Source organism: Protopterus annectens, chromosome 16.part0 (genome assembly GCF_019279795.1).
Source record: "Protopterus annectens isolate FY-2018-M chromosome 16.part0, PAN1.0, whole genome shotgun sequence".
In the NCBI taxonomy this organism is placed as follows: Eukaryota; Metazoa; Chordata; order Ceratodontiformes; family Protopteridae; genus Protopterus; species Protopterus annectens.
Window position 1 is genome coordinate 449,873,772 of NC_056750.1, and position 12,565 is coordinate 449,886,336.

At 45.0% G+C, this 12,565-nt stretch overlaps 1 protein-coding gene across 1 annotated transcript in view; it reads left to right on the forward strand.

Annotated features, from left to right (window-relative positions):
* Positions 1–12,565, forward strand: part of LOC122790608 — a 1,229,598-nt gene that overhangs the window by 801,564 nt on the left and 415,469 nt on the right. The window contains exon 12 of the mRNA XM_044058134.1: positions 852–1,060. Coding sequence (XP_043914069.1) covers positions 852–1,060 — 209 coding nt within the window. The remainder of the gene's footprint in view (positions 1–851; positions 1,061–12,565) is intronic.

Genomic DNA, 12,565 nt, shown 5'->3' on the forward strand with positions numbered 1-12,565 from the left:
GGTCTTTGTAGGAATGGTTAGATAGCAGTTATGATAGTTCAGCAGCTAATACTGCAGTAACTTTTTTTTTTCAGAATTGCCTACACTGACTTTTTTTCCACAGAAAACTATTTCTTTCAGGGTTACTAAACTGTGCTGCTGGGACATGCAGTCCAGATGTAAAACAGGCTCTGCTGTTTTGCTGTCAGGGCACACACCGTAGGACAGCCATGCCAAGGTATTCTGCAGTAGGGTATCTTGAGCTGACTTGACTAGTCTTAGCCTGTCTGGCAACAGTTTAACAAGAGTTTAGCAAGATAAGACTTGTCACTTTGTCATAATTCAGATTTTGCCAAGCAAGGAATGCTGTAAAGTGAAGGTATGTCCATTAGGGTGTGAACCACGCGAAAATGCCTGTAATTTTTCCTCAAATGGCTGCAAGTGTGAATTTTTTTGTCCCTCCCCCCCATAATTTTTTGTGGTCATTTATTGGTCCATTTTTCCCATGTTGCTTTTACAAGGCTCCAAAAACAGTTTGGCAACTGTGCATCACATTATGACTTTTACCCAAGGGTGTACTGTTTGAACCTGGTGTTGATATTGGACCATGAAAAAGACCTGGCTTATGATTCCATCATTCTGAGGGTTTGATTTTTATTCCTACAGCAGTAATGATGGAAAAAACATTTAGAGAGGTATCTGACATGCTCTGGTGTACTGTTTTTTGTGTTCCTGAGTAAATGTTAAGTGTGGTCTAACCCTGTCATAGTCTACTTTATCAGCTTTTAGCAGTACTTATTACTTTCTTAATGCAAGTCCATTTCGATGCTGTAGTTAATTAGTGTTGATTAGTTTTGGTATTTTTTTTATAGTGATTGACAGCAAGTATTTACAGAAGTCACAACCAGCAAATGCTCTCATGAGACTTAATCAGCTCAAATATGGACTTCAGTACAAACTCATTTCTCAGTCTGGTCCAGTTCACGCACCAGTTTTTGAAATGTCTGTTGATGTGGATGGTACAACATATAAAGCCTCAGGACCTTCAAAGAAGATAGCCAAATTTCATTTAGCCGTAAAGGTAGGATATACATAATTACATGGTTTGAGATGTCTTTCTTTGATTTACTTAAATATTTTTTCTCTTTAGGTGAGAGATAAAACAGTACTTTGTAGTTGCACGTTGTGTAAGCAGTGTCAGAGGGGAATACGTGGATGAGTTGCTTTCGGGTCGGTATTGATCTTGTTGCAAAGAGTTCCTCATTCTTTTATTCCTGCACAAGCTACAAGATGTTCTTCGTGTTTCACTGTTGCAGTCATTACATTAGGGTAATCTGCCGGCAGGTTGCCCTCAGTCGGCCTGAATAACAAAGTCTTGGGTCCTGCGTCAGTTGCTGTCTCCTCTTCCATGATGTCAGGTTGTCAGGGGTCTAAAACATACAGCCGACGCCATTTTATTCCGTCTTTCTTGCCACACGGTGCCCGAAGCGGAAGTAGTTTGCAAGTGCCAGTCGGCAGACTCCTGAAATTTTCGCATTAGAGTTTCAGAACCGAAGTCTTCAAACTAAAGCCAAGTATCCTGTTGGGGAAACTTTTTCTTGCTCCTTACCGATGTCAGTAAAAGTTAATTGTATTACTTGGGGGAAGCAAATACCTCATAAGGATTTTCATTTTTACTGTATTCCTTGCCTAGGCCCAGATCACAACATGCCTTGCTGTCAGTTTTGTGCTAGATTTAGCCAATACACTAAGCGTCTGTATATTTTTTTCTAAATATTTTGGTTCAAGATTCAATTATCCTGAAATGTCATCTGTTAGCAATCCGACTACCGGAGTTCACAAAAAACGCAAAGAGAAAGACCATCGAGGTCCAAAACCGACTAAGCTTTTGAGTCGCAGGCCTCTACCTAGACCCATTCGGAGTCCGGTATGTCACGAGATTCTCAGAGTATTGAATCTGCTGATGTCTCTAACTTAGATGGGTCTGGAGCCACTGAGGGCACCGGCTTCTGAGGGTGATGTTCGTGTTTTACTGTTGCAGTCCTTGCACTTGGGTTATCCTGCTGGCAGGCTACCTGCAGTTGGCCTGAATTCCAAAGTCCTGGTCCGGCATCTGTTGCTGTTGCCTCTTCCCTGATGTCACTGCGCCAGGGGTATACAGGATGCAGCCAACGCCATTTTCCCCAGTCTTTCTTGCCGCGCGGTGCCCGAAGCAAAAGCAGTTCAAGTGCCGGTCGGCCGACTCCTGATATTTTCTAATTTGAATTTCCGATCCGAAGTCTTCAATAAAGCTAAGTACCCCATTGGGGGAACTTTTTCTTGCTCCGGTCCGATGTCAGTAAAAGTTAACAATTGTATTTCTTGTGGGAAGCAAATACCTCATAAGGATTTTCCTTCTTATTGTATTCCTTGCCTAGGCCCTGACCACGACGTTGCTAGTTGTCGGTTTTGTGCTAGATTCAACCAACGCACTATTAAGCGTCTGTTCCATTTTGTTTTTCATTACTTTGGCCGAAGGTTTAACTGTATAAAGCAGTCTGAACAGCCGACGACCGGAGTCCATAAGAAGCTCAAGGGCAAAGAAAGGCATCCGAGGTCCAAAACAGACAACGAAGCCTCTTCTAGGCCAGTCGCCGGTTTTCAGTGAGGCGCTTTCTCAGCCCCTGACACCCTCTTACCTCAAAGCCTCAGGCCGCCTCCGACTCCCACGTGGAGACAGCTAGGCCTCTGGAAACTCAAGGTGTTGGGCCTACGGAAACAATTCCCTCAGATGGGTCCGGAGCTGCTGAGCAGGCATCGGCTTCCGAGGGTGTTTTCAGACCTACACAGCTTACTACCAAGACCTCTTCAGCAGCCAAGGCAAAGTCTAAAACACCTTTTAAAGACAAAGAAACAAGTACAGCATTCTCCTGGAACAGTCATCCATGCCAAAGAAACAGATGCTCAAAATGGCCAAGGACCTAATTACTTTCATCAGGGGCTCCCATCCCCCTCCTGATAAAAGGCCTAGGCAAGACACTGACTGTGACTCCTGTGACCAGGTTTCTATTTCTTCTGATTCCTGTTCAGAACAGGGATATTCTCTTCCACCCTATAAGGACTCTGATGCTGAAGAATCTATCCCTTCAACCTCTCCTCCTGAGGACTACTCTTTTGGGGAAACCCTGCACACCATGAGGGAACATTTCCATTGGGAGAGCCAGGATTATTCAGAATCCAAGAAAAGGCTCAGACTTTTTTTCTGAATCCAGTTCGACTCCTGATTCTTTGCCCCCTGCTCCAGTTAAGCCAGATGGGTACTACAGGGTTCCAGATTCTCATAAATTTATTTATAAAAACCCTGCTGCTGACCCAGAAACTATTTCTCAGGGTCCCAAAGGGGTCAAGGCTTCCACTGCAAAAAAAAAAAAACCTGTTCCCTCTGATAGGGATTCTAGAGCACTGGACAGATGGCGGGAAAAAGTTTAGACCTCTGCTACTTTAGCTGTAAGGGCTTTAAACTGCCAGTTTCACATGCTCAGATGTCAACAATACCTAATGTCTTTGCTAAAACAGAAAATGCTTACAAGCTCTGAATGTCCTGAGAACAAGGAAATGCAGGATTTATTGCATGCAGCTGAACAAGTGGGAAAGCATACTTTGCAATGTGGCTTTGATTTATTAGAGGCATCTTGCAGAGCTGCAGTTACAGGTTCTGTCATTCAAAGGCATGCTTGGTTAAAAACAGTTTACCTGATCATGTTAAAGCAAAATTATTGGATGCTCCATTACAGCATGATACTTTGGTGTTAAGGCAGAAGAGGTGTTAAAGAAAATGGAGGATAAAGCAAAGTCAAAGCAGACAGTAAAGGATTTCTTACAGGTTCAGCCACCTAGATTTAACAGGAACTGGCCTTCTAAAAATTGGTCCTTTCCAGTGTCAGACTGGCAACAGAGGCAGATACAAACGCCCAAGAGGCAGATCTCAGCCCTAAGGCTCATGCAGACATAAACAATGGGGTGCTTCAGCCTCCAAAGGCGGAGAAGACAAATCACAACCTTATAGGAAACCATCCCAATGACTTTCCTCTACAAATGCCAGGCACTTACCTTTTGGCAGCACCCTTGGGGGGAAAACTAGCACTTTTCTCACAAAATTGGCACATCATCACCCAGGACAAATGGGTACCGAATATTATTTCTCAGGGTTACAGGTTCCACTTTCACACCCTACCAAGGTCAAAAGGTATGCCAGACCTGCCACAAAATCAATGGGCAGAGGCACAAAAAACATTTTGGTTCTCATGGACAATGAGGGCTATTCAAAAAGTACCACAGCAAGAACAGGGGCAAGGATTTTACTAAAGACTTTTCTTGGTACCCAGAAAGGACAAAGCCTGGAGACCAATACTGGACCTGTCTATTCTAAATACTTTCCTGGATGTTCCAAAATTCAAAATGTTCATACTGCAGCAACTTCTACCCATGCTGGGCAAGAAGGCTTGGCTAGTTACTTAGGACCTCAGAGACATACCTGCATATCCCAATCGGACAATCTTGCAGAAGATACCTCAGATTCATAGCTGGCTCAATGCATTACCAATTCTCTGCACTGTCCTTTGGCTTATCTACTGCACCCAGGGTCTTCACAAAATGCCTGGCACCAGTAATTGCATTTTGCAGACAAAAAGGAATTCAAATATATCCCTACTTGGACGACTGCCTTATTCAAGCAGAGAGCAAGGACATTCTACTAAAGCATCTGGCACTTGTAAAAAAATTACTAATTTGCCTAGGGTACACAGTAAATAAAAAGGAATCAAAACTAGTGCCCTCTCAAGAGAATATTCCTTGATGTGAGCTTAAATACAACTTTCCAGATGGCTTCTCACACCAGAAAAGCAAAGGCAACTGACTCATTACTTTCAAATCATGGCAACAAAGACCCAGCTACCTGCAAGAAAAATTCTGCAGGCTTTGGGCTTCATGGCATCCTGCATCCTGCTAATTCCATATGCAAGACTGCATAAGAGGAAGCTACAATGGTATCTAAAAAGTGTTTGGACTCAACATTGCCACAGCCTTGAAACAATAATAACTCTTATTCCCTGCCTGCAACAGGAGATGTCCTTCAAGGATGCATCTGCAGTCCTAACATATGGGTTGTCCTGCCTCAGGCAGCCCTTCAGTCGGCCGGATTCCAAAGTCTGGGTCTGGCCTCGGCTGATGTCGCACTTCACCCGACGTCATAGCTGCTGTGAATTGGGTATAAAGGCATCAGCCGACGCCATTTTCCTCTGTCTTTCTTGCCGCGCGGTGCCCAAAGCAGAAGCTGTTCGCAAGTGCCGGTCGGTCAGATCCAGAGATTTCTACTACCGAAGACTTCTAAAAAGCCAAGTACCCCGTTGGGGACTCTTTCTTGCCTCAGCCGATGTCAGAAAAAGTAAATAATTGTTTAACTTGTGGGAAACAAATACCTCATAAGGATTTCCACTCTTACTGCCTTCCTTGCTTAGGCCCAGACCACGACGTATCAGCTTGTCTAGCCTGTGCTTCCTTCAACCGACGGACACTTAGACGTCGGTCGGAGTTTGCAGAGGAGTTTTTTGGTCCTGCTTTCGCTTACAAAATGCCGTCGGAGACTCCAACTTCACAATTAGCTAAAAAGTGTAAGGAAAAGGACAGTCACTCGCGGCCCGTGGTTTCGGCCGAAACCACGGTTAAGCCAACCGCGAGTGTCTCGGTTTCGGCTGAAACAGACTCCTCTGTTCGGCCGAAAGCATGCCTCCGATAGCCGAGGCCTCACACAGCATGGCTGAATCTGCTACTGAAATAACCCCTGCTGTAGCAGCCACCCAGGATTTATCAGATACTATTCCTTTAGACATATCTACCCCTGCACGTGGAGCTGCTAGGCCCCCTGCGCATCTGTCTATCAAGGCTTTTTCTAGGGCTAAAGCAGCTAAATCTTCTAAGGCCTTGCCTGCTAAAAACCCCTCACACAGGCCTTCCTCTAGTTCCCAAATGCTCAGCCTGGCTGAGGATCTCATTTCTGTGATCAGAGCATCCCAACCTCACCCAGACAGGGCCTGTCAACCCCCTTCAGAGAAGAGGCCTAGAGCAGAGCCCCCGGATCCTGTTTCTACAGACTATTCCTCGGATGATTCAGAAAACTCAGATCCTCCAGAAGGCCCATATTCTCCTTATGAGGATTCTGATGCAGAAGACTCCATTCCTTCTGCCTCTCCTCCTGAGGAATTTTCTTTTGGGGAAACCTTACCTGCTATGAGAGAGCATTTTCAATGGCAGTGCCAGGATTTTTCAGATTCAAGGAAAAGGCTAAGGATCTTTTTTACATTTACCACAGCATAGGCCTTTAGCCATTCCTCCAGTACTTACAGTTGTTGATGATGCTTATAATGTTCCTTGTACTGCCCCTGACTCTCTTCCCCCGGCCCCTGCCAAGCCCGACAGATATTACAGGGTCCCGGACACACACTTTCACTTGTATAAGGCTCCTATTTCAGATCCTGAAACCATTTCACAGGGCCCCAAAGCTGTAGCAGCTGCCTCTGCCAAAAACCCCCTCCCCTCTGAAAGAGAATCTAGAGCATTAGAGAGATGGGGTAAAAAAGTTTATACTTCTGCTACTCTTTCGGCTAGGGCCTTAAACTGTTAATTCCACATGATTCAGTATCAGGAATTTTTGTTAGACCAGCTAAATAAAAAACTGTCCTCTCCTGAACCTATAGACCGTAAGTCCCTTCAGGATTTGGTACATAACACTCAGCAGGTCAGTAATCATTCCTTAAAATGCAGCTATGATGCACTGGAGGCTTCCTTTAGATCAGCTATGACTGGAACAGTGATTAGAAGGCATGCATGGTTAAAAGAGCAATCCTTACCAGACCATGTAAAGTCGAAGCTTCTAGATGCTCCCATGGAGAAACAGTTTGTTTGGCTCCCCTGCACAGCAAGTGCTAAAGAAGGTGGAAGAAAAAGCAAAATCGGTCCAAACAGTCAAGGATTTCTTACATGTCCAGCCTCCGAGGTTTAGTAGAAATTGACCTTCGTAGAATTGGTCCTTTCCAGACACCTCCAGAGCACAGAGAGGCAGAAATAGGCACCCAAGAGGCAGAGGTCAATCCAGAGGTTCCTACAGGGGACGTCAGTGGCAGCCTAACAACCAGAGAAGTACTGCCACAGATCCAGCTACGACCACTTCCACAGGTCAGGCACAATGACTTGTCTCTGATACCGCCTACCAGGGAACAACTGGAAGCACCCTTAGGCGGAAAGCTAGCCTTATTCTCCGTAAACTGGCATTACATTACAGGAGACAAATGGATTTTACAGACAATAGACAAAGGCTACAGGTTTCACTTCCACACTCTACCAAAAAAGAGAGGAAAGCCAAACCTACCACCAAACCAAAAAACAAACGCTCTAGAACAAATCAACCATCTACTAAGAATGAGAGCTATAGAAAAGGTACCTCCTATGGAACAAGGGCAAGGATTTTACTCCAGACTTTTCCTGGTACGAAGAAAAGAAAACCAATGGAGGCCTATTCTCGACTTGTCCGCTCTGAACACATATCTCATTGTTCCAAAATTCAAAATGCTGACCCTACAGCAACTTCTTCCCATGCTGGGCAAGGAGTCTTGGCTGGTGACTCTAGATCTCAAGGAGGCATACCTGCACGTCCCTATACGACCAGATTGCAGAAGATACCTCAGATTTCTTGCAGGATCAGAGCATTATCAATTCTCAGCATTGCCCTTTGGCTTATCTACTGCACCCAGAGTATTCACGAAATGCCTGGCATCAGTAATTGCTCATTGCAGGCTTCAGGGAATTCAGATTTATCCATACCTGGACGACTGCCTAATACAAGCGGACAACAAGACCAAATTAACAAAAGATTTGGAAAAGGTTATACAACTACTGCAAGCCCTGGGATACACAGTCAACATGAAAAAGTCAAGGCTGGTACCATCCCAAAGGATAACATTCTTGGGTGCAGAACTGGACACATCAAATCAGATGGCATATCTCACAGCAGAAAAGCAAAAGCAACTACCACTCTATTTCATGGCATTAACAACACAGAACCAGCTTACAGCAAGGAAAGTCCTGCAAGCCCTGGGTTACATGGCATCCTGCATAATATTGATTCCACGTGCCAGGCTGCATATGAGAAAGTTGCAGTGGTACCGAAGGAATGTATGGTCTCAACACAAGCACAGTCTAGAAGCCCAGATTCCAATAATACCATGCCTGAAACAAGAATTCCTGTGGTGGGCTCAGGCCTGTCAGTTGAACAGAGGACTGCCTTTCCACAAACCTCACCCAAGCCAGACTATCACCACGGACGCCTCAGACCTAGGCTGGGGGGCACACATGGTGGGCAAGTGTATACAAGGCCTATGGACACAAGACCAGCTGAACCTACACATAAATCAAAAATAGATGCTGGCAGTGAAACAGGCACTTCAGACATTCGGACCTTTTCTTCAACAGGGTCATTTGCTGATAAGGACGGACAACACCACAGTCATGTGGTATATCAACAAACAGGGAGCCACGCACTCATACCCTCTATGCCGGATGGCAATGGACCTGTGGAATGTGGCCCTGAACCTCAACATTCAACTCCAGGCCAAATTTGTGCCAGGAAAAGAAAATATACTAGCAGACACCTTAAGCAGAACTACCACGGATGCCCATGAATGGATGCTGCATCCGGACATCTTCAAAACCATTACAAAGAAATGGGGACTACCAGAAATGGACCTGTTCGCATCCCCACACAACCACCAATTGAGGAAATTCTGCACAAGGACATACCACCCACTTGCTTGGAAGGTGGACTCCCTATCCTTCAGTTGGGAAAACCTGACAGCATATGCATTCCCACCTCTTCCTTTGATGCACAAAGTGCTACTGAAGATCAAAGATCATCACCCAAGGATCATCCTGATAGCTCCAGACTGGCCGAGGCAGCACTGGTACCCGCTACTGAGGAGCTTGTCTCGGACACACGCATGGCCTCTACCTCTAGTTCCTTTACTGCTAACACAGAACAACTACAAGATCCTACATCCAAACTTGAAAACACTACAGCTAGCTGCTTGGAATATTACATAAAGCAAAATAACCCAGATTTATCTCAGAGGGTTAAAGACATTATCCTGGAGGCTCGCAGACCCTTCACAAGGAAGACTTATTCAGCCAAATGGAAAAGATACCTCATTTGGAGTGCAGCAAAAGGAGAAAATGTATCATTAGCAAACATAGCTAACATCCTGGAATACTTAGCAGAACTTTTCCACAATGGCCTGTCTTACTCCTCCATTAAGATTCATGCATCAGCAATTTCAGCAGAATACAACATGGATCCTCCAGTCTTCTCTCATCCTCTACTCAGGCAGTTTCTGAGAGGAATTAAGAATGTAAAGCCTCCAAGGAAGCCACCATTGCCTACATGGGACCTTAACTTTGTGTTGGAAAAGTTAACACTTCCCCCTTTCGAACCAGCAGCAACAGCAGAATTACAATTCTTATCTTGGAAAACTGCTTTCCTGCTTGCAGTCACTTCAGCAAGAAGAGTTTCTGAATTACAGGCATTAATGGCAGTACAGCCCTTCCTTATCCTCCATCAGGATAGAGTGTCCTTGAGAACTAACACTACTTTTATGCCAAAAGTGGTCTCCAGGGTATCATTGAACCAAGCAATCCATCTACCAACATTCTTCCCCAACCCACAGAACAGGGGGGAAAAGACTACTACATACCTTGGATGTGCACAGGCAATTGCGCTACTATCTGGACAGAACCAAGACCAACAGAAAAACTGACCAGCTTCTCGTAGCATATGCAACAGGAATGGAAGGAAGAGCAATTTCAAAACAGACAATCTCAAAATGGATAGGAAATTGCATTAGATTTTGTTACTCTTTTCATGGAAAGACATCTCCAGAAAACATCAGACCTCACTCCACAAGGGCTACAGCCACTATTACAGCTTTCCTACGAGGAGTGGCTACCAAAGACATTTTAGAAGCTGCTACTTGGAGCTCCGTGCATACATTTGCCAAGCAGCATAATCTACCTTTATACTCCAGATCCCGAGCAGGTTTTGCAACTGCTGTTTTGCAAGGGATCTTAGCTACACCATAATCATCTTAGTGCCTCCTCCCCCAGTTTGGCTATGGTATTCTACCCATATGTTAGGACTGCAGATGCATCCTTGAAGGACATAGTATAGTTTTGTACCTACCATAAATGTAGATGTCCGAGAGGTATGCATCTCCAGTCAGGATTACCCACCCTCCTTCCCCTTTGTGGTACTCCTAGGGTATTTGCCCATCTTGTAGCTAGCTGGGGGAATCTATTATGGTGTATTTGTTTGTATATATGTATATACATGTTTATATTGTTTGCTCTCTACTGTTTGGAATCATTTGCATTTATCCAAATTTAGCCTTGTTAGAGGGCACCTGGCATCTGGGGCAAGAAACACTGAGGAAAATGGCGTTGGCTGATGCCTTTATACCCAATTCACAGCAGCTATGACGTCGGGTGAAGTGCGACATCAGCTGAGGCCAGACCCAGACTTTGGAATCCGGCCGACCGAAGGGCTGCCTGAGGCAGGACAACCCATATGTTAGGACTGCAGATGCATACCTCTTGGACATCTACATTTATGGTAGGTACAAAACTGTACTTTTCGATGGTGGGCACTTTCCTGTCACCACAACAAGTGACAGCCTTTCACTTTACCCACAGCCAGGCAGACACTAGCAGATGCATCGGATTATGCCTGGGGAACACACATGGCAGGAAAATGTATTCAGGGCACGTGGCCCGCGGACCAGATGCGTCTTCATATCCATCAAAAAGAGATGCTAGCTGTGCAGAATGCCTTGACAGCCTTCAAGGATCTGTTACATCCAGAACAACTATTACTAAAGATGGACAATACTACAGTTATGTGATACATAAACAAGCAAGGGGGCACACATTCCTACCCCCTCTGCAGGTAAGCCATGACTATGTGGAACACAGCACTGACCTATCGAGTACATCTGCAGGCACAATTCCTGCCAGGAAAGAAATACTCTGGCAGACGAACTAAGCAGAAACCTCATTGACCCTCACGAGTGGAAACTAGATCCACACGTCTTCAGCATAACAAGGAAATGGGGATGCCCAAACCTAGATCTTTTTGCCTCCCTTCACAACTGCCAACTACAGAGATTCCGCACAAGGGCTTATCACTCACAAGCATGGAAAGAGGATGCTCTCTCATTCAGCTGGAAAACCTTAACAGTTTATGCCTTTCCACTACTGCCTTTCCTTCCCAAGGTACTCCTAAAAGTCAGACAGGAGAAGCCAAAATTGATTCTGATTGCCCCAGACTAGCCACGTCCGCACTGGTACCCAATCCTAAAGAGCTCGTCTCAAGGCCCAGCCTGGACTTTACCTCAAATTCCTCATCTTCTGACTCAACAATCAGATCCTGCACAGCCAACTCAGAACCTTAAATCTGGCTGCATGGCAAATATAGCCACTCAGAACACACCTCTCGCTAAAGCTGTAATGGATGTCATTTTGGAAGCCAAGGAGGCCCAGCACCAGGAAATCTTATGCAGAAAAATGGAAAAGGTTTTGTGCTTGGAACCAGGCACAAGGACTTGAACCACTTGTTCCAAATATTCCTCAGATTTCTCAATACCTAACTGAGATGCTGGACAAAGGCCTATCCTCATCAATTAAGATCCATGCCTCTGCCATTTCAGCTCATTACAATACAGAACCTCCTATTTTCTAACATCCACTGCTAAGATAGTACCTCAGAGGGGCAAAAAACATAAGACCCCCAAGGAGAGCACAGATACCTGCATGGGACCTCAACTTTGTCTTGGAAAAGCTCACACTGCCTCCTTTTGAACCAGCCAATACAGCTGACATTCTTATGGAAAATTGCTCTGCTCCTAGCAATAACTTCAGCAAGAAGAGTCTCAGTTACAGGCATTAATGGCAGTGGAACCTTTTATCATTTTTCATCCCGACAGGGTTTCTCTAAGGACAATCCCAACATTTATGCCAAAGGTAGTGTCCAGTGTGGCTCTTGACCAAACCATTAATTTGCCAACATTTTATCCAAATCCCTATAATAAAGGGGAGAGACTTATGCACTCTTTGGACATGCACAGGCAGCTATGCTTCTACTTGGACAAAACAAAAGCTTTCAGAAAAACTGAGCAACTGTTTGTAGCATATGCTGCAGGATCACAAGGAAAAGGCCATCTCAAAGCAGACTATTTCAAAATGGATAGGGCACTGCATTCATTTTTGCTATGCACAGCATGGCAAGTCAGTGCCTAAGAATATTAGGCCACAGTCTACCAGGGCAGCAGCCACTTTCAGCAGCCTTTCCGAGAAGTACCAACCAAGGAAATTTTGGAGGCTGCAACTTGGAGTTCAGCGCACACTTTCACCAAGCATCATCACTTAACTCTTTACTCTAAATCCAGAGCAGGCTTTGCCACTGCAGTTCTGCAGGGCCTCATAGCCACTCCTAATCCTATTTAGACCCAGC